The following is a 23232-nucleotide window of genomic DNA, read 5'->3' on the forward strand; positions in this document are numbered from 1 at the left end:
TAAGGAAGCATAATTTCTAGACAAAGAGCAACTTCCCACAGAAATAAGAAAAATAACATGCACTGTTTTTTATGCAACATAAAAAATAATTTGTCTTCTGGGAAGAGAATGAAGATCCTGGTACTACTATGTAGTAAGTCATTTGCAAATTTAATCTCCTAAGAGACAGGAAAAAATAACTACTCATTATATCGTGAGTTTTAGAGGGTTCTAGGGGCCTGAAATGGGGAAGTTGCTAAGATTCTCCCAGAGGATACTCATTGGGGTTGGAAATGCTTTTCATCAATGCTCTGAACAACAATGCTCTGGCCTCTGAAACTCCATCATGCTGCACAGCTTAAACCAGGCTTGGCCTCCTTGGCTTTTCTCTGAATCATCTGGGCTTATATTTCTTAACTTCAGTTTTTCCAGCAATGCTCCTCACTGATGAGAAGAATGACTTCAGGCTTACCTTTATAAAAACTCAAGTGGTTTTCCAGAAAATATGGACCTCACGGTTTCCTTGGCCAGTTATCAGAGGTCCAGTTGTGGAAATGGTTGTTCTCTAAGAGTAAAATCTTTGCATAGTCCTTGGGTCAATTCTGAGAATTCCTGGTGGGAGCTTTCAAACAATCAGGAGGAGAAACTGGCTTTGACCCAAAGGAATGCAAAACAAACTCTCCTATCCAGCACTGCCCAGGTAGATCAGAAAGGAACACTCATTTTCCTTGGTTGAGAATAGTAACTGAATAAAGGAGGTCTTCTCTCTGGGCTCAGGACTGATTAGGGGCATTTCCAAAAAGTCAAAACCTTGTCTTTCTTTATCCATTACCAACTAGAGAACACAATTGTTTCCCAAAATAATAAAAATGTAAAATGGACTTGACTGTATCATATTCAAGAGAAGCATGTCTGCACAATTGCCATCATCATAACACCTTGACTTACACTTTTGGTCTTCCGATTTCATGCATAACCCAGATCTCAATTCGTGTGATTTTATCCTTTTGGAAGTAGGGAATTTCAAAATCTGCAAAAAAGCTGAGAAACAGGAAAGACATCTTTTCAAAAGATATTTATTTAGAGAAATCGAGAGAGAGAGAGAGAGAGAGAGCAAGGAGGGGGAGGGAGAGAGAGAATCTCAAGCAGACTCTACAGAATGCAGAGCCAGATGCCAGACTCCATCTCATGACCCTGAGATCATGACCTGAGCCAAAATCGAGAGTCAGGGATGCTTAACTGACTGAGTCACCCAGGCTATCTGACATTTCTTAAACTCCTAAAGCAATAGGATACTTTTCCCATTTCATTGTTAGTTGATTTACACATTACTTTTGTTGGAAAACTTTCAGGGTGTTCTGTGGGGGTATTTTTAGCTATAAAATTTTAGGTTATTTATTTCATTCATGCATTCATCCGCTGCTAGTGGCAGAAATATATAGACATGGCTCTGACTTCCAGGTCATTCAATTGTTCTGTTTTACCTAAATTTACAAAAGCAAGCATTATGCTGGTGATTAAGACAGTTTTCTTAAGCTTTTATTTGAAAAAACGAAATAAACATTTTGACAGTCTTTGTTGTATTTGTTGATGTTGGTGTTCTTACCCTTTAACAGGATAGGCTCCTGTTGGCTCTGAACCATTCAGCATGACATAGATGACCCCAGAACTATCCCTTGAATACTGTAAGAAGAAACAAGTATTATGAATAAATTAACGCATCATTTTTTAGCCATGAAATGAGCAATTATTTTAAATTGACAATCCTCAATATTAGCAAAGATATACTAAATTTGATATTTCATACAGCTGATAGGGATGCAACTGGCATATGTTGGAAAGCAAATTGATTTGAAATGTCAAAAAGTCATAGACTCTGTGATTACATGGCTGGGAATCCCCTCTAGGAAAACCACATGAAATTATCAGTTCCCAGGGCACCTGGGTGTCTCAGTGGTTGAGCGTCTGCCTTTGACTCAGGTCATGATCCCAGGGTCCTGGGATCAAGTCCCACACTGGACTTAAAATCTTAAAAAAAAAAGAGAGAGAAAAAAGAAATGATCAGTTCCCAGCACTATATCAGCTGGAATTGACTAAAGTATGCTGCTGTCACAAACAACCTCAAAATCACAGTGGCTTTAAACAACAAAGATTTATGTCATGCTCACCCTACTTCTTTATCACAAGTCTACTGGGGTTTTGTTCCACATGTCCTTGCTCTAGGACCTAAGCTGATGAAGAGTCCATATCTACAAAGTCACTGATTGTCAAGGAAGGGAGAAGGGGACAGTGGTAAATCATAGACCAATTTTTAAGCATTTTCACCTGGAAATCACACACACTCCCTTTCACATCTCATTGGTCAGTGCAAGTCACAAACAAGTAAGTTCAACAGGCAGGGGAATACAAACCATGTATAAGCTGAGCCAGACATATTTTGTAAACAGTTCTAAGGATCATCACAAGCATTGTGCACAAAGGTGTGTACTGCACCATTGTTTGCAAGCAATCTAAAATAGTCAACAACAAAGGAATGACAAATAACCCATAGTACTTAAATGTCTGAAATATCAGCTAGCCATTACTAAAAGTCTGCAAAAGACTTGCAAAAGCATAGGAAGTACTTACATGTAAAGCAAAAAGCAATATTAGGAAGACAGAGCGTGAGCTCTCCTATGCCAAAAATAAATGGGCAAAAGTGAGTTAACTCCCCTCAAAATTCTCAAGGAAGAGATAGGTACAGAGAAGTTCCCAAATCTCCACTTCAAAATACTACCGGAACATACAATTTCCCTAATAAAATGTTTATACTGGAGAGAGGTGGGGGGCTGGGAAGGCAGGTAACACCAAGATAGCCATGACTAGACTTAACTATCTAGCAAAGTGATGCCCAATACCAGCAGCAGCGGAGCAACAATACACCTCATGTCACACACCTCAACAATACACATTCATAACTCTGGGTGCTTCCAAATAGTGAGTGCTAGTGGTCATGGTCAAATCCACAAATGCCAAGGTCTGAAAACCATAATGCTGACAAGGTTGCCTTTAGGCAATAAGTATATACATAATTAATTCTCTTATCTGTATTTTCTATTATCTGTCCTTTTTCTATCCTAAGCAGCTATTACATTGATAAGAAAAAAATGCATACAGATACAATAAGGCTATATGATGTAGTGGTTGAAAATTTGCTCTCTGGCTTCTCCACTTATTAGCTCTGGAATAAGCCTGCTTGATAAACTGAATAGAGGGACAACTGGGTGGCTCAGCAGTTGAGCATCTGCCTTTGGCTCAGGGCATGATCCTAGGTCTGGGGATGGAGTCCCACATCGAGCTCCCTGCGAGGAGCCTGCTTCTCCCTCCATGTCTCTCTCTGTGTCTCACATGAATAAATAAACAAAATAAAAAAAATAAGCTGAATAGAAAGATAATAAATAAACAAACAAATAAATAAATAAAATAAGTCAGCTTAAGTTTCTTGATCTCTCTATGCCTCATTTTTCCTATCTATAAAATAGGGATCATAAGGGTCCCTAACCTCATAGGATTGTTGTAAAGATTAAAACATTTAAAATAATAATTATTGGAACACCTGGGTGGCCCAAGCATCTGACTCTTGGTTTCAGCTCAGGTCATGATCTCAGGGTTGTGAGATGGAACCCTTGTGCCAGGCTCTGAGCTCAATACAGAGTCTGCTTGATATTCTCTCTCCCTCTGTGCCCCCCTACTCATGTGTATGCTCTCTAAAATAAGTAAATTTTTAAAATCTTAAAAAAATAAATAAAAATACAATAAAAATAAGAATTATTAACATGTATTGAATACTTCTCTGCTACAGTTCAGACCCTTTCCTCATCACTAAACTACCTGTACTCCTTGTACATAGACAATCCAGTACATTCTAAGGGCTCATAAGATGTGAGCATGATTCTTAGATTCTAAAGTTGGAGAAAGTCTAGAATGGTGCTTTGGAGCTCACACTTTGTTTTTCTTTTTAAATATTTTATTTATTTATTAATGAGTGACACGCAGAGAGAGGCAGAGACACAGGCAGAGGGAGAAGCAGGCTCCATGCAGAGAGCCCAATATGGAACTTGACCCCAGGACCCTGGGATCACGACCTCAGCCAAAGGCAGATGCTCAACCACTGAGCCACCCAGGCATCCCTGGAGCACACACTTTGAAGTCAGGCAGATCAGCTGAGAAGATACATGGTTATTTTATGAGAATATTGACATTGCCCCGGAATTGCTATTATGATCCCACAATCAGCTGATGATGCCCCTGTAGCCTCCATGAGGAGCTCTGGCAGTCCATTGCTCACTGAGGAGTGTGCACTGGAAATGGAGTCTAGGGGTAGTGAGCACAAACAGGGTGCTCTCACTGGAGCAGAAGAGCACAGGAATGAACAGTGTGCCTTTTGCCTGGAGCCTGCCCCCTGCCCTCTTCCAAACCACAGCGTGGAGGAGGATTTCACCAAAGTCACCTCACTCTGATGAACAATGGACTCAGTGGACCCCTAGAGATCCAGAATAGGACAAAAAGGGACATGGACAGCCCTGAAAGGGAGATGCTAGTGGTGGGTGGCAGGACCCTGAGATCCACTGGCCTCCTAGTCAACAGAGCTAACATTTAATAAGCTATCATCATCTCTGGTGGCAGGATGCTCTGGGGAATAGACCTTCAGTAATGGGCCATTTCTGTGTCTCCAGGTTATCCTCCACTCACCTGTTACCTATCACCTCCTATCACCTCCTCTCATGAATAGCAGTCCTGAGGACATTTCTGACCCCCCACATCTGGATCTCAGGTATCCCAGGGCCTCACATAAAACAGGGGCCACCCCATTTACATAGCAGTCAAACTCACATTGATTGAAAATACTAAGAGCAGCCACAACATGATAGTACCAGTAGTCACCATGCCCTCATCTATACCAACACTCACTGTGTTGGCTCTGCTGGGTGTTGCACTAAGTATTCAAGCTCCTTAAGCCCTCACACCTTTATGGAGCAGATGGAGTGAATCAAAATGTGGTGAACGTGGACGGAAAGAGAGGCTTGGAGAAGTGAAATCATGACCTGATGGCTCAGTCTCTGAACCCCTCTGTCCCATGTTCAAGGGTCCCACATTTATTTGCTCAGTCCCCCAGCCATCCTTCCCAAGCTAACCTGCATAGATGCCCTTTTCCAGAAAGAATCCACAGGGTTGTTTTCACAATCTTCTGATGTAGGGCAGGACTGGTAATCGAGTTCTAAGGGAAAAATAGATAAACATGTTTCATATCAAACATTATATCAGAGGGGCACCTGGGTGGCTCAGTTGGTTAAGCATCTGCCTTGAGCTCAGGTCATGATCTCAGGGTCCTGGGACTGAGCTCTGCGTTGGGCTCCCTGCTCAGCTAGGAGTCTGCTTCTGCCCCTCCCTCTGCTCATGCTCTGTTTCGTGCTCACTCACTCACTCAAATAAATAAATAAATAAATAAATAAATAAATAAATAAATAAATAAATAAATAAAATCTTTAAAAAGATTTTATCAGAGAAGAATTAATTTAAAATATTTGCTGGCATTATAAAATCTATTAGGCCTGTGTTTACAAGTTTGACATTCACAGTTCTGCTGACCCAATCCACAAAGAACCCAATCTGTGATAGGAAGACAGGTGTCATTTTGCTCAGCACAGATGTGAGGAAGGCAGAGACCCAAGCAGCTGGCTAATGAGTGAGACTGCTGACTACCAAGCATCAGCATCTTAGCTTGGCTATTTCTTTACTGACGATCTAGTGAAGTGATTTAAAAACAAACAAACAAAAAAATTTTTTTTTGCTCTGTTGGATGAAGCACCTTCTCCAGTTAGCCCTGGTTTTGGAAGTAAATCCAACAAAAATACACCAAGAAAGTGATAGTCCTTAGCCAGAAAACAGAAATTTTATAACATTTAAACTTCAGTGTCCCCTTCTGGTAAATGAGAGTCCTGAGGCCAGCTTGGGCAGGGATGGAAGCATGTGCTCTGGAGCCAATCTACTGCTGCTTCCTGGCTGTTCATTCCTCAGTAAGTTTCCTAACCTTGCTGTGCCTCAGTTTCCTTATTTATCACAACAGGGATTAGGAGAGGATCTATCTCTTGGAGCTGTGGCAGCAATTAAACTAGCTAATATATGTCAGGTGCTGAGAGAGTACCCAGCAAAAGTTAAGTGCTTTCTCTCTGTTATTGTTATTATTAATCATTATTACTGTCTACCTCAGAGGATTTGGAGGAAATCAAATAAGACAAATGCATAGGAAAGCATTTAGCAGAAATGCTTAACCAGAAGCTTGGACTTAGCTTCTGATTTGTCTGGAGTCTTACCAGAGGCATTTTCCTGTCGACACCAGCTCAGAAAGTCACCCATCCTGCCGTAGAGAACACTGCACAGAGGCACAAAGCGACGGGCATTCTCTGCATAACTAGTGACAAGAAGGTGGTTGTTTTCCCAGAACAGGGACTAAGGAAAAACAAACACAAAATTAACATGAAAATGAAATCAAAGTAGATCTTTTTTTCAGTCAGGCAGTGCGTTTCTTTTTTTTTTTTTTCAAAGATTTTATTTATTTATTCATGAGAGACACAGAGACTGAGGCAGAGGGAGAAACAGGCTCCCTATGGGGAGCCTGATGCAGGACTCGATCCCAGGACCCTGGGAACACGTCCTTAGCCCTGAGCTAAAGGTAGACCCTCAACCCCTGAATCACCCAGGTGTCCCCAGGCAGTCCATTTCTTATTCGACTCCACCTTGCCTGACAACTGCACTTTCTTTTTCTTTCTCTTTGTTTACCCATTCAGAGTGCCATGATCTCTCCCACCCTTGCGACCACATCATGCACACATTAACAAAGTACTTTCTCAGTAGTAAATATATATATTTATCCCTGACTTTAAAAAAGACCAAAGGACCTGGGTTTGAATCCTGACTCCGTTATACACTACATGTGCAATCTTGAACAAGACATGTCGTAGCCCTGTGCCTGAGTTTCCACATCTGGAAAATGGGGAGCAAAGCCCTTTCTCTTCTTCCACAGCTGTGTTCAGGATGATATATCACCACAAAAAGCACTTCAGAAATATGCTACTTTTATATTGTATTTTACAGTTTCTGCTATAAAGCTACAGTGTATTCCCACAATGGTAATACAAATAACAATATCCCTCTAATGATCTCATCAAACCCTTAGTAGTCCAACTGTTCTATGCCTGAGGGCAGGGGTTATTTTGTTCCCTGTTGTAAGCATCCTCAAACCTTAGCACAAGGCCCAATACATGAAAGGAGCTCAATAACTATTTACTGAGTTCAGCAACTCACACCAAAATCTACGAAAGAAGAGGGGCACCCGGGTAGCTCAGTAAGTTAAGTGTGTCTTTGGCTCAGGTCATGATCCCAGAGTACTGGATCCTTGCTCAGCAGGGAACCTGCTTCTCCCTCTCCCTCTGCCTACCACTCCTCCTGCTTGTGCTCTCTCTTTCTGTCAAATAAATAAATAAAATCTTAAAAAATAAATCTGCTAAAGAAGGGAACACAATTTAAGGTTCCTGTTTTTACTGGCAGGGAGGCAATAAGGTTCAAAATTCAACATATTCTTAAAAATCATTATTTTTAAACTGTTATATCTCTGAACCTTCCAGCTCCATTTACAAAAATTTTAAAATGCTGTTAAGATTTGTTCATTCATAAACATCAATGTTACCTGATTTTACAATGAAAAATCAGGTTGAGAATTATGTCATCAAAGAAACAGAAAACAAAAGCTATTTTTTTTAACTCAAGGTATTGTTCTATGCAAGCATTTTATGTAGATTTTCTCATTTATTTTCATTTTATTAGAACTCAGAACACAGACATGTGTTTGTTTTTTCAAGATTTTTTATTTATTTATTCATGAGAGAGGCAGAGACAGAGGCAGAGGGAGAAGCAGGCTCCCTGTAGGGAGCCTGATGTGGGACTGGATCCCAGGACCCTGGGATCAAATCTGAGCTAAAGGAAGACACTCAACCACTGAGCCATCCAGGTGTCCCCAACATGTGGTTTTCTTAAAGAAACGGGTACTATGGGGGAGCCTGGGTGAACATCTGCCTTTGGCTCAGGTCGTGATCCCAGAGTTCCCAGATCGAGTCCCACATCAGGCTCCCCACAGCAAGCCTGCTTCTCCTTCTGCCTCTGTCTCTGCCTCTCTGTGTCTCTCATGAACAAATAAATAAAATCTTTTAAAAAAAGAAAAAGAAAAAAGAAAGAAACTGGTACTGAATAGATAGAATCTTAAGGTCCCTTAAAAGGAGGGACTGGCCTTCTGGGAAGATAGTGAGGTTAATTCAGGGTCTTCTGAGTCACTCAAAAGTTCGGCCATTGGGGCAAGTTAGGACACAAGTTATTCAGAATTGGCTAACGGCAGAGCCCCAGGAAAAGGTGTGGCAAGGTCCTAAAGTAGTGATTCCTGCAGACTTGTTGACTTAGGAGACTTCCTTCTGCCTAGACAGGCAGCAGACCCAGGATTGACCCTCAAGATAAAGATACCTCCCCATCAGAGTTCAAGTTTACTGCTTGACTTTTTGGCAATACTGAAACAGGGTCTCCCAGGGTCGTAGACACCTGGCCCATGTACCATCTATCTCTATAGAGACAGAGATTAATGTTTTACCTTGTCTGTGGGAATGGAATGTCTGGAGAGGTTAATAAAAAGGTCATAGTCTGAGGGGAATACGGAACAGGGATCCTTATCCAACACCATTTTAAAGGCTTCCCAGATAGCCGTGCAGTTCTTTTCCCTGTGCAGCAGTACGAGTTAAAAAGAAAAGAAAAGAAAAAAAAAACATCATGATGTGTTGTGAAGTATTGCCATTTCTCTCTAAGTACTCCATCCAACAGCTTTATGAGTAATTTTACCATTTATCATCTGTGAACTAGGCACAAAAAAGACAGCAAATTGTCATGGCTGAGGCCTTAACCCCAATTCAGGAGAGGAGAAGAAAACCGAGATGATGGATTTAGAAACCTGCCAGTGAAAGTGGCTCTCAGAAAGTATTACATATTTCAGAGCTAAGGAATAAAGTCTTGTCCCGGGCTCCCAGACATGAGCAGAAAAGGCACTTGGCTGGAGGATGACAATTCCAATAAACCACGCAGGCTTCCAATTTCAGGTGCCTCTCTATTCAGACTTAAGGTCCATTGCTCCCTGGGACCTGGTGTGGTCAGGCAGGTGGTGGACTAGACCTTGTAAAACCAGGAATGAGCACCGAGTGTTGAGAAAAGCTGTTTCGCCTCCTGCTGGCATTAGGGATGAAGTGAGAAGATAAAGGCAACTAGGTAAAGTTGGGGACCACAGAGAACAGATAAGCTGTCTCCTTCTCCAGCACCTATTTTGTTTGTCAGTTTCACAATCCTTTGGAACTGCCCCCTTCCTGGGAAACGCCCAAAGTTACTCAAGAGAGCAGCAGATGTTCTTGGGAAATTATCCAGTCAAGCAAACCCCTTGAATGCCCTTCTCAAAAGATTACAAAGGTTTTAGGAAGTTCCTGAGACCGGCTTCCTATTTGTAGGGAATAACAGCCTCAGATGTTGCTGGCTGGGAGCATAAAACAAGCCTGAAGTTTGTGTTACGGGAGACAGTGCTTTGAGAACTATCTCCCTGTCTCCTTACTTGCTGGAAGTAATAAAAACCATTTGCTTAAGCCAAAAGATTTGAGTTGATCTATTGGCTGACGCATCCCATGCTGTCACCCTTTGTGTTAGGTGACACTAACTTCTAGTCCATCCCAGCTTTCCAAAAACATTTCCCAAGGCATTTGTAACTTTTTATTTCTTGTGTTAGGCAGGGGTAATTTTATTCTTTGCTTTTTTTTTTTTTTTTTTTTTTTTTGGTCTGAGTCAGAAAAAAAAAAAAAACTGGCACAAGAAAAAGACATTATGAAAACAGAAAAAGTAGATCCAAAGAAGGAACAAAAGTATGAGTAGGAAGGATTGTGCTGGCAAGAGACACTCAAACTCATAAAGTCCTCTAGGTTAGAGGATCTGAAATTTGAATTCCCCAAGTCCCTGGATTCACGAATTTCCAGCTGAAGGCCATCTTCCTGGGTCCGACCGTTCTGGCTAAGCATGTGCTGGCTGTCACCCAAACTCCCCTCAACCTAATCCCCTCGCCTCTAGACAGACAGCCCAGAGCCTCCTTCGCTTAGGCACTCCCGCACGCAGGCTCACACTCCACCCCTAGACTTCCCCTCTTCGCATCCTCTGCGCTTGGCTCCCCGGACCTTCAGAACTCCTGTGCACACAGTCCCGCGCACATCTCTCTGGTCAAAACCCTCCACTCCCCGCACCACTCACCCTCCTCACCTCTAGACCTCCCCGCTCCCCCCGCCACGCTCACCCCTGCTCCGGGTTCAGCAGGGCGACGTGCTCCGCGCAGCGGCCCAGGATGATGCTCTGCAGGTGCCGGGTGGTGCCCTCCCCGCGCCATCGGGCGCCCCCAGCGCCCGCGATCACCAGCAGCAGCAGCAGCGGTAGCGAAGACGCGAGCCCCAGGGCTGCCATCGCCGGCGACTGTCCCTCCAGCTCCCGGCCTTCTGACTCACTTCTCAGCCCGCCCTAGGGTGACTTCCTTCAGCTGCGAGGCTCTCAGGCACTCCAACACCCCCCTGTGGCTTTCTGCCTCTACTAGCTGCTTCAGTTCCAAGACTGACTTGGGGCTTCAATGGGGACAGGACTCTTGCTCTTGGTTATTTATTTATTTATTTATTTATTTATTTATTCATTCATTCATTCATTCATTTATTTATTTATTTATTTATGGTAAGACTTTATTTAGGTAGTCTCTAGCGATTACTTGGGTGTACCAAGGACTTGGGGCTTCAATGGGGACAAGACTCTTGCTCTTGGTTCTTATTTATTTATTTATTTATGGCAAGACTTTATTTAGGTAATCTCTAGAGATTACTTGGGTGTACCAAGGTGGGGCTCCAACTCAAGCCTGAGATCAACAGTCGCTTGCTTTAAGAAGCGACTGGCCCATGCACCATGAGGTTTTTTTGTTTTCGTTTTAATTGAAGAATAATGAACATACAGTGTCATACTAGTTTCAGATGTACAACATGGTGATTCGACAACTCTACATATTACTCAATGCTCACCACACGTCACCATCTGTCACCATAGGTTATATTATTATATATTCTCCATGCTGTACTTCTCATCCCTGTGACTTATTTTATAATTTTTTATGTATCTTTCCTCTTCACTTACTTTACCCATCCCCCATTCACCTCCACCTGGCAACCACCAGTTTGACAAACAAACAAAAATACGGCCCTTGGCTAATATTGGCCAGAGTCCAGAAGGAAGGAGCTCCCACAGAAGCAAAGTTGCAGAACAGGTGAGGAAAGTTTAATCATCAAAAGAAAGATTTTCCTGGCCCCACACTCTGACACCTTTGACAAATGCTCTCTTTTCCTCCAAAGATGAATGGGTTTTGTTTTCAGGAAGTAATAACCACAGAAACTAGTATTTATTGAGCTGCTATTATGTGCCAAGTACTCCACAAGCAGTTTTCAATTACTTTTCATAACATCCTCCCAGTTAGGATTATCCCCATTTTACAAATGAGGAAACTCAGGGAAGCTAAGTAACTTGTCAGAGGACATAATCTCCCTTCCAGATAGATGCAAAATCCTAGAGAGACAGTCAGTTCGGAAAGCCAGGATTGCTGGACTTGCACTTGGAATTCTGGGGTCTCTAATCCTCAATTCTTACAGTAATGATAGCTGTGAGCTAAGGGCCCTATGGCAGGCATTTCGTAAACATGAGCAGCTGGTGGGGAAGGGGGGGTGGTTCTATAACATTTTATGTGAGTCTTTTTCTCTCTTTTTTAAAGTTTATAACCAAACCCCACATTCTCCTGTCCAGCCCTCCCTGACTCGGCCCACTTTCCAGAAATAAGCATTTTTAATTATTTCAATAGTGTTTTTATATTTACTTCCACATTTCTAACTAACATGCCTATATGCTGTTTCTGGTTGTTTCCATCTTGGATTCTACTCTTTGACTTCCTAGGACGAAAAAGAAAATTTTATCTTTAACACCACACATCCTCAAAAGGAATCCTTTTGTGTCTTTCATCATCCTGAGTGTTTTATCTCAAGCTTTAAATCAGTAATCAACATTTACACTATTATAGTCTGTGAATATTATTCATGCCCGAGCTTGTATTATTCTATGATTATGTTTCCTTTCTTGTAAACTTCTTGCTTACCCTAGAGGTAATAACTAATCTCCCTTATCCCTCTCCTCCCATTCTTCACCCCTACCCAGTCTTATTTGTTCATGTGCGTTATTATATGCACACTTATGATTATGGTCAAATTCTTTGCAACACATGTGAATTCCCCAATGCATTCAAAAGCATCAGCTTGTATTTTAGTTGGTTTGTTTCTCTTTCTAAGTGTTTTTCTTCTCCCTCTTTCTCTTTCTTTCTTCCCTCCCTCCCTCCTTACTTTTTCTTTCTTTCATTTCTTGGAAACATCCTTCCTACAGCTGTTACTGAAATGAATGGAAACTGAATAGAATACCAAGCACACAAATAAGAGAGGGGTAAGCACACAAATAGGTGGGGGAGACAAGTATTACCTCTGGGATAAGCAAGAAGTTTACAAGACAGGAAACAATCATAGAATATTGTAAGCTCAGCCATGAATAATATTCACAGGTCACAATATGAATGCTGATTACTGATTTAAACCTTGCATCTAGGGGAGCTTGGGTGGCCTAGTTAAGCATAGGCATTGGGCTCAGATCATGATCTCAGGGTCCTGGAGTCAAGCCCTGCTTAGGGCTCTGTGCTTAGTGGGGAGTCTGCTCCTCCTTCTCCCTCTATCTCTCCCCTTAGCCCCTGCTCGTGCTCTCTTTCTTAAATAAATAAATCTTAAAAAAAAAAAAAAAAAAAAAGCTTATAGAAGAAAAGCAACTAATTTTAAAATGGACAAAACAGAGGATCCCTGGGTGGCTCAGCAGTTTAGTCCCTGCCTTTGGCCCAGGGCATGATCCTGGAGACCGGGGATCCCACGTCAGGCTCCCTGCAGGGAGCCTGCTTATCCCTCTGCCTCTCTCTCCCTCTCTGTGTATCTCATGAATAAATAAAATATTTAAAAATTTAAAAAAAATGGACAAAACAGTTGACCAAGATACCTCACCGAAGATATGTTCATTACAGGGTATTTACTAAGAAAAAGATGAAAACATGTCTACCCAAAGACTTATACATGAAATATTCATTGAACTTAATCCATAATTGCCCCTAAACAATTGTAAATGTCCAACAAGAAAAGAATAAACAAACTGCAGTCTAGTCATACAATGGAAAACCACTCAGCAATACAAAGGCATGAACTACTGATACATGTAAGCATCTAAAAGTATATATACTGAGTGAAAGCAGCTACATGTAAAAAAAACAGGTATTTTATTATTCTCCTTATAGGAAGTTCTAGCAGAAGGCATAGGATGCTGAAATATACAGAAAGTTGGCGGAAATGGATTTTAGATAGTACCAATTGCCTGAGCAAAGACAAAATAATGGGAAAGCATGGGGTTCTCCTGGAAAAATAAATTAGTTTGACTGGTAAACAGAGTGCAGATTGAAACAACAGGAAAGCTAGAGTCACATCTCAAAGACCTTGAACTCAGCTCTAATCTGGATGTTGTTTTCTTGAACATTAAGAGCCTTCAATAATCCTGGACATTATTAAAAAGTTTGTCTTAAAAAAATAAATAGGGGACTTGGGTGGCTCAGTCAATTAAGCATCTTCCTTTATTTTTATATTTTTTTTATTGGAGTTCGATTTGCCAACATATAACACCTAGTGTTCATCCTGTCTGCCTTTAGCTCAGGTCATGATCCTGGGGTTCTGGGATTGAGTCTCTGCATCATGCAGCAGGTCACTCCAAAGAAGACTCTAGGGTTTTATGGGGTCGCTGGTATTATTTTCCCATCCTCCCCTCCAGGGACATTATCCATTACTCTGCTGCTGTGCGAGTAAACATCTCTGAAGAGGGGAAGAAGGCTTTATCTTTACTTCCCTGGGGTGTCTCTAGCTTCATGACCCTAAACTGTCTCCCTTAACCATTCTTAACTTGGATGCAAATACCTTTATTCAGAAGATCCACAGAGAGCAGACAAGTGAGATGTTCATGGAGGATTGTCTTCCAATACTTTATTTCAAGCACAAAACAACAAAAAAAGCGCTGGGGGGGGAAAGAAGTACCTTTAACAGAATACAAAATATGAAAAATCAGTATTACAATAATGCTTAGTGTGGTAGGTGATGGAAAGGAATTGCTTAACTTTTTTGATTTTAGAGAAAGCCCTTGCCCAAAGAAACATCACTCACTGGAGTCAGCTAATACATAAAAGAAGTTGGATGTGAGGAATCCATTATCAATCAGTGTCATTTTTGGATGCTTATAGAGGTTATCTGACAAAACCAGATTTTCAAATGCAAAAAAGGCTTTGCCACATATTTAATAATTATTCCTGATAGTATGACCTCAAGTTCAGATGTTAGAGACCATTGTTTTTTTAATCAAATGTATACTGAACGCCCACTATGTTATCATACAAAATGGACATGAACTCTTCTGGAGCATTCATTCTAAGGTGGCAGATTGACAATGATATACTACAAAGAAAAGAAATAAAGGGAATAATGGAACAAAAGCTATGGTGGTTAGTAAAATCCTTTAGGGAAGTAACATTTAATCCAATATATTCTCAAAATACTGGGCAGTGTGTGTCATTTATTTCAGTAACCTCTTCACCTAACAAGGGGTTCAAACTCATGACCCTGAGGTCAAGAGTTTAGATGCTTCACTGACTGGGCCAGCCAGGCACCTCTGAAGTGAGTCTTTATTTATTTGAGAGGAGATAAGTGGATAGGAGGAACAGAGGAAGAGGGAGCAGCTGACCCCCAGCTGAACAGGGAGCTCAATGTAGGGCTCAATTCCAGGACCCTGGGATCATGACCTGAACAAATGACAGATGCTTCATCAACTGAGCCACCCAGGTGACCCTGGAATGTCTTTTAAAACTTAATTCAGATCATCTTTTTCCTCAAAATAATCCTTCAATTGCTCTCCATTTCACTGACAAAAACCCAGAAGCCCTATAATGGACTAGAGTCCTTCATGATTTTGTCCCCAAATAGTTCCCTGACCTTTCTTATTATTCTTTCCATAGCACTTATCTTTAAGATATCACAAGCCTTACTCATTGTCTCTCTCTCCCCCACAGAACATAAGTTCCACTATAGAATGATCTTTGCTTTCTTCATTTTGTATCCCAAGTATCTCTAGAACAGTTCCTGAACTCTTTTAACAGTTCACTAAGTTTTCGTTCAGGAATGTAAAGTTACATTATGATTTTATTAGTATTTAAATAAAGTTATCACATACAATGCTATGTTAACATCTAAATACAACACAGAAAAATACCACAAAATAAGAAACACAAAAACAAAAATCAGGTAAGATTTATTTAATGTGATGGGTGTGCTTGCCTGTTCATAAGTTCATTCCAGTCTGGAACACAGGAGGACAATGCTACCCGCATATCTGCTGCACCATTCAATCCATTTCTTTCCTTTGCTTTTAACTGGGTTAAGACTGAAAACCCTAGCTCACACAAACTAGTTGTTGTGAATGGCAATAATAGTGGGACACTCTTTCTACTTAGCAGAGGAAAGTCTTCCTTTACCTTAATCCAAAATGCTGATAAACTTAGTGTTTCATAATCACTCTTCAATGTATATGAAGAACTAAGCTGCAATAATTCACTCTCTTCTTCAGGCACCAAGTTTAATTCAATTACTGATTCTGGGTTTCGAAAAGCAAATGGATCTTTTACCCAGCAATTTTCTCTTAATGTTTCAAATTTCTCTTCTGGAAAGAAATGGTTAAAAGTTTGAGACAGAGAAGTGAGATGCAACAATATCTCTAATTTTATTTCTTTCAAAATGTTTTCACTAATAATATTCTCTTCGATATGTTGCAAAAATCTTGGAAACATGTAGTAGCTAGGACAGTTGCTTTTAAGCCTCGCTTGCCATAACAATAATGTCTTTCGAAATCCCTGAATACGTTCGACATGTTGGAATATATCACTATTTTTCCCCTGTAGTTTTAAACTCAGTTCATTAAGAATGCCAAAAATATCAGTTAAATATGCCAATTTCATTACCCAAGTATCATCTTCAAAAATACTTGCCAAATGAGATTTTTTTTCAATAAGAAAAATGTGAATCTCATTCCTGAGTTCATAAACCCTGCTTAGTATTTTCCCATGAGACAACCAACGAACTTTGGTATGATATAGTAAGTGGGTATGATTAGTTCCAATCTCTGAACAAAATGTTTCAAGAAGCTGGTTATTTAGTGTGCTTCCTTTAATAAAGTTAACAACTTTCACTGCATTTTTCAATACTTCCATGAGATTCTGTGGGATTTCTCTAGATGCTAAAGCTTCACGATGTATAAAACAATGATTCCATACAGCACCATTATTAGTAACTTCCAGCAATTTTTTAATTACTCTGCTATGTTTTCCTGTTAGGCTTGCTGCTCCGTCACTTGTAATTCCTTTGCAGTTTTTCCAGTTTAATTTATATTGACCAACAATACATTTTTCTAATTCTGTAAAAATATCTAATCCACTTAGGTGTGAGGCTATATTTAAACAACACAAAAAATCCTCCATAAAATCATCTTGCCACGCATATCTGACATACACTAAGAGTGTTGGGCAGCTTCCCACATCACTGCTTTCATCAAGTTGGATTGCAAAATCTATACCAGACTGCAACCGAGCAAGAAGCATGGTTTCTAAATGTTCCGCAATAGTACAAATGCGAAGAGATACTATATTATCACTAGATATAGTTTTTAATTTATCAGCTGATTTGTCATCAAAAATTGTACGTACCATATCCAAACATGCCGGAAGAATTATTTTTTCAGCAGCTGTGTGAGCCATTTTCTCTTTTGCTACTCGATATGCAACCAAGTATGATGATAATAAGGCTTTCTCACTAATGGTGGTAGAACCACCAAGAAATTGTGTTGACAACTTTACATCTTTTTTCTTTCTTTGAAAATATTCAAGAGGCTTATCAATAAGTTCAGAATGCTGAGTTTCTAAGTGTCTTTTTAATTTTGAAGGTTTTAAGCTTTCATTTGCAAGAATATTATTACAAATAACACACTGAGGTCTGTCATTTTCAAAGGGTTTTTCACATTTGATAAAACCATATTTTAAATAATCTTCATTATAACGTCTTGCACTTACTTTTTTCTTTTTGAAATGTGGCTCAAACGAAGTTGAAGTTTGCAAATTAGAGTCAATATTTTTCTCAATATTGTCACTATTCACATTTCCAGGTCCAGCAGTTGAACTTGAACATGCTTCTGCATATTTCACTTCACTTTTCCTCTTTCTTTTAAAAAAGTTATGATCCATTTTAAAGTAATTGATTAAAATGTTTTAACTGCCACTAACCAAAATAATAATAATAATAATAATAATAATAATAATAATAAAAAATACATATATCCTAGATAACATCTTTCAAAAAAATGCAGTTTACAAAACGCATCTCAGTTGAACATTTCAGACTTCACATCTAATTGCAAGTCACGGTAACAAAAAACTAGACTGCTCACCAACTTTATTCTTATGAAAACTGAAGAAGACACAAGTGGACAAAGGACTGAAAACCCGTTTCTTAGCCAGTATACGTTCTATTCATTATATGCCCTCCATTAACTATCTTTTCACATATTGAAATTGACCTCAGTATTCCACAGAGGATTCTGTGGAGCACAATTCTGACAGAGGATTCACTTGATACTTTATATTTTATTTTGTTTTAAAATTTTTTTCACTGTGACTCATAAAACTGATTTCATGACCTACTAATGAGCCACATACAGAATGTGAAAAATATTGATACAGACATATTTTCCTCTGCTGTGCTGAGCTTGAGTATGTCAGCTTGATGATCAAAGCAGCAAGCTAATGTGCTAGACTGTTGGCTGGTACAGGAACTTCCTTGAAGTGGTAGGTATATATCTTATATTTTCACTCTTGATACTTTTTGATAGGAAGAGTTTTTAAGAATGCCAGTATGGTCTGACCCAGTGAGGATTCAAGGAGGCTTTCCATAGCTAGGTCAACTACCAGGTTGGACCTGATGATATATTTTTAGAACTTTCTTGGACTGCATCTTTGACCTGGGAATAAGAGCAGAGATATGACATTAATGCTTTACAATGCAGAGAATATTACTGCCAGCTATGGCAACCCTCATGACATCCAAGATCATGAGTGCTGAAGCAAAAAGCCTGAAGCTCTTTTCATCACTATGCTGTATCAGCTAAGGATTATTTCTGTAAGGCAAATCACCTAAACCATGACTGGTAAATAGAAAAAATAATGTCAAGGGGCACCTGGGTGGCTCAGTTGGTTAAGAATCTGCCTTTGGCTCAGGTCACGATTCCAGGGTCCTGGGATCAAGCCCTGCATCAGGTTCCCTGCTCAGCGGGAGTCTGCTTCTCCCTCTCCCCTTGCCCCTCCCCTGCTCACGTTCACACGCACTCTCTCAAAAAAATAAAATCTTAAAAAAAAAAAAGAAAAAGAAAAAAGAATGTCAGTAAAACCTGGAAGTCAGCATCAGGAGTTACAAAGTCTACTTACAAAGCGGAATACAGCAAGCATGAAGGAAGATAGTTCATTTGCCATTATATACTTCCTCTTAGCTCAGTTTGGTTATGTCCGTCTTAGAAATACAGGTATCCCCCACTTTCTAAAAGTTCGTGTTATACCATTTCACTTTTAGGACAGACCTACATTAATACCTATTTTTGCTAACTGAAAGAAATCCAAAGAGGATTTTCACTTTTACAAATAAAGCTGTTACCATACTAATGTCTTCGGTAAAAGCAAAGAGGCATAATAGGAACTTTCAGAGAGATTTCATAGGAATGCTCTACTTTGGAAGGGAAACCTGTACTTAATGCACTGCTTTCTTTGATCTTAGTGTATGTGGGTCTTAGCACCATAACACAGCACTTCTTTACACACCCTTCCATCAAGTTGTTTCATCTTTCTGGGAGAGGGAGGGCAAGGCCTTATGTTTACTGTAGTGTTTATTAGAAAGTCAATGTTTTGGGCTGCCAGGGTGGCTCAGTTGTTGAGCATCTGACTCTTGGTTTCCGGCTCTTCTGGCAATAGTCCCTTTGCCCCTAATTATCCCAGGTCCAGGTACCTGGCCCCTGGGGGGCAGCCCTTATGCCCTATGGCTTGTTAAAATTAATAAAAATGCCAATTCTAAACCTGATTGGCCTGCTTACCCTCCCTCACTCATTCCTCTCTACTACACGAGGTGCAGGTGTCAGGAATACCAGGCACCCCTTAAAAATGTGCTGCACATTGTTTGAACGCCATGAATGTTCATCAGCCTGTTGCCACCGTATTTATGTGGGAGCCTAATCTTTTAATAATAAAGCCAGCTTTGAATGAGACATCACACAGAAGGGTAACCTTGAGACAAAAAGATGTTCCCAGAGGGAGGCTATAGCCTTGGTGATATTCTTCTGTGGGATTTCATTAATTATATCTACATGGACTTTACTATTAACAGTAATTTGACAATTGACAAATGTAGGACGTGTATCCATCACTGTGGGATTATAGTGTGTTCACGGCCCCAGAAATCTTCTTTGTTCTGCCTATTTATCCCTACCTCCTTCCAATCTCTGATAATCGCTGATTTTTTTTTTAATGTAATACAGTTGAAATTATACAGTACATAGACTTTTTGGTTGACTTCTTTTACTTAGTAATATGCATTTAAAGTTCCTTCATGTCTTTTCATGGCTTGATAGCTCATTTTTTTTCAGTACAGAGTAATATTTCCATTGTCTGGATACAAAAGTTTATTTATCCATTCACCTACTAATAAAAACATCTTGGTTGCTTCTAAATTTTGGCAATTATGAATAAAGCTGCTATAAAAATTAGTTGGTTTTTGTGTGAACATAACTTTTCAACTCCTTTGGGTAAATAATAAGGAATCTGATTGCTAGATTGTACATACAGTGCATTTTCAAGGAGGATCCATCAAAAGCTGTGTATTTTTTCTTGCTGGAGCATACTAAAATGGGGACACAGATTATGCATTATAGACATCGTGTAGTTGTTGAATGATTTTTTTTTTTTTTTTTGGCAATGGTGTCAACGTTTGTTAACTCATTCATACTGGCTGATTTCAAATAATGCCAAAGGGACTACTCTAGGATCTCATGAGTCATGAAGGCCTAGCATGCTACTCAGTTACCCTGCTGGTGTCTCTAATATGAACTGTCAGAAAACAATGAAATTAGAAGTGAAGGGTATAGATTTGAAGGTATAGGCAGGGGTAAAGGTGGCTGGTGAGATGGGTCACATGATTTAGCATAATTCAGTGAAAAGCAGTTATGTGGAGAGCTAGTCAAGAGAAATCTCTATTTGGTCAGTGAAGCATTGGATAAATGTTAAATCTTAAATTTAAGGACTGAAACATTATGAGAGGGAAAGCTTCAATGAGCATCCCGGAACAATGTTGGAACACAGCTTCAGGAAGGTGCCAGGAAGCTGGCAGCAGAAGCCATCTGAGAAAAAAGCTGTTGCTATAAGAGTAGGGTTGAATTGTAATATGCAATAGCACAAAATGCATCACCTTTTCTCTAGGCTAGTACTGTCTTGGCATAGTTAACTGTTTATAGTAATACAAAGGGTCAGTGCCATCAGGAAGGCCTACAAATGGGGACAGAGGTCGGGGCTTATTAGAGTGGTAGCAATTTTAGGTGTTGGTTGCCTTAGGAGGCGCTTAGTATATCAATTTGGCTAGTTATTATAAGTGCTTTAACTATGGCTAATAAGTAGCCTAAGGAGCTAGAAGTCTACTGTATACAGTACCTGCCTAACTTAAAAAGATGTGCATCTTGGACAGAATTCAGTGACCGGTAGAAGCCTTTGACTTAATCTTGGTTAGATGTTTCTTTGAAAGATGGTATCTTCCAAATATTTCACATTGGTCTGAAAAAGGCAAAGTTTTTTTTTTTTTTTTTTTGGATGTCTTATGTCCTATCTTCCAAGGTAGGTAGTAGGACTAAAGAGTTTACTTCTCGGGATCCCTGGGTGGCGCAGCGGTTTGGCGCCTGCCTTTGGCCCAGGGCGCGATCCTGGAGACCCGGAATCGAATCCCACGTCGGGCTCCCGGTGCATGGAGCCTGCTTCTCCCTCTGCCTGTGTCTCTGCCTGTGTCTCTGCCTCTCTCTCTCTGTGACTATCATAAATAAATAAAAAAAAAAAAATTAAAAAAAAAAAAAAAGAGTTTACTTCTCTTGGATGTCAGAGCATGGTGTACATCATCAATGTTTTATTTTTTTTAAATTTTATTTATTTATTCATGAAAGACACAGGGACATAGGCAGAGGGAGAAGCAGGCTCCACGCACGGAGCCTGATGTGGGACTCAATCCAGGGACCTCAGGATCATGCCCTGAGCCGAAGGCAGACGCTCAACCACTGAGCCACCCAGGTGTCCCCATCATCAATGTTTTAAACCAGAACTAAACTGTTGAAAAAAACAACTGCATCTAGATTCCTTTTTAATGAATAAAAAGAGTTGGAGGGAAATGCACAGAAGCCTTGAAGCAATGAGACTCAGATATATAGCTGCCCTTAAGAGCTAAAAGAGAACAATTATTGACTCTCTTGCTCTTATAGTTAAAAGTTCCAGTAAGGATGCTCATTTGTTTTTAATACTTCTTTCCCTCCAAGATATCTCAAACCAATAGACCTTTTTTTTTTTTTAAGATTTTATTTTTAAGTAATCTCTACAGTCAATATGAGGCTTGAACTTACAACCACAAGGTGAAGAGTCACATGCTCTACCAACTGAGCCAGCTAGATGCCCCTGAAACCACTACAATTTTAAGGATAAAATATGCTGTGTCTCCCCAGATATATTTACCTTATAATGTTAAGAAAAACAGAGCTAAACATGCTCCAAAGTCTTCTGTTTGCCCTCCCTTTTGTCTCTGAAAGGTGCCTTAATGGGAAGTCACAGCAGTTTTGGGGGACAGGTTCAAATCTGAAGTTTTTGGTCGAATCATAAGTTTTGGAATTTTAATTTGAAGAGATACATCCTTAATTAGAACTCAATGTAAATCAGAGCATATACACATAAGATGAGTAAGTACATCAGTGTAATTCCACAGCCCAGATGGGTTCTGATGGGATAAATCCCGTCTGGCCGAAACTTAAAAGATCATAATAAATGTATGCAGTGATGCTTAAGATACACGATTGAGGTTATCTGCTGTAGATAAACCACATTTCTGAGCAATAATGCATTTTAATTAGCTGTACATACATTTAGCCATCCTTTAGGACAGAATTTCAATTAAGATGACCAACTACTCATACTTGAAGGTTACATTTAATATAGTCATGTGATATGGTTTCAGATTACTGGTTTTGCACTAATGAATCTTATCTACCTATTCCTATAATGTGTTTGTCATATGGTAGGTCAATAAATTTGAAAGAATAAATGAGAGAATGAATGACACTATTTTTGCTATTTTTTAGTGTTTTTACTATTACTATTACTTTATTTGAAAAATAAGTTATAAACTATATTTGAACAATTCAGCAACATGTAAGACAAAGGCTAGTAAAACATATTCTCTAAAATAGGATAATCAAAGCTATCCTAATTCACCATAAACTACTTAAGTAGTAGAAAGAATGGTCCTATAAAAACAGAAATGTAAACTATGTTTACATTTAGCTTACAAAGCTTAACACCTAAATCTACCTAAAAATAACTCATATAAAAATACTAATGTCTCATTTATATTATTAAGGGTATGAATTATTTTTTTAGAGAAAAACAACTGCCATTTAATCATTCTGGTCTTTTTTTTTTTTTAAAAAAGATTTTATTTATTTATTCATGATAGACATAGAGAGAGAGAGAGGCAGAGACACAGGCAAAGGGAGAAGCAGGCTCCATGCAGGGAGCCCAACGCGGGACTCAATCCCGGGACTCCAGGATTGCGCCCTGGGCCAAAGGCAGGTGCCAAACCACTGAGCCACCCAGGGATCCCCTCATTCTGGTCTTTTATATTTTTA

General features: G+C 39.7%; 1 protein-coding gene across 24 annotated transcripts in view; it reads right to left on the minus strand.

Annotated features, from left to right (window-relative positions):
* FAM200B (family with sequence similarity 200 member B) overlaps window positions 1–23232 on the minus strand; it is a 58097-nt gene that overhangs the window by 32610 nt on the left and 2255 nt on the right. For 4 of the 24 annotated variants that reach the window (XM_077877169.1, XM_077877146.1, XM_077877110.1 and 1 more), the window contains exons 2-6: window positions 15752–17486; window positions 6333–6468; window positions 5154–5236; window positions 1586–1662; window positions 928–1020 (exon numbers count right to left, since the gene is read on the minus strand). In XM_077877169.1, coding sequence (XP_077733295.1) covers window positions 928–1020; window positions 1586–1662; window positions 5154–5236; window positions 6333–6468; window positions 15752–17486 — 2124 coding nt within the window. Of the gene's footprint in view, window positions 1–927; window positions 1021–1585; window positions 1663–1920; window positions 2008–5153; window positions 5237–6332; window positions 6469–8653; window positions 8781–10378; window positions 10627–14147; window positions 14265–15517; window positions 18283–21007; window positions 21128–23232 lie in introns of those variants that run through there. The other 20 variants (XM_077877129.1, XM_077877119.1, XM_077877253.1 and 17 more) reach the window with 19 other exon arrangements.

This window comes from Canis aureus, chromosome 2, assembly GCF_053574225.1.
Source record: "Canis aureus isolate CA01 chromosome 2, VMU_Caureus_v.1.0, whole genome shotgun sequence".
NCBI classification, from domain to species: Eukaryota; Metazoa; Chordata; class Mammalia; order Carnivora; family Canidae; genus Canis; species Canis aureus.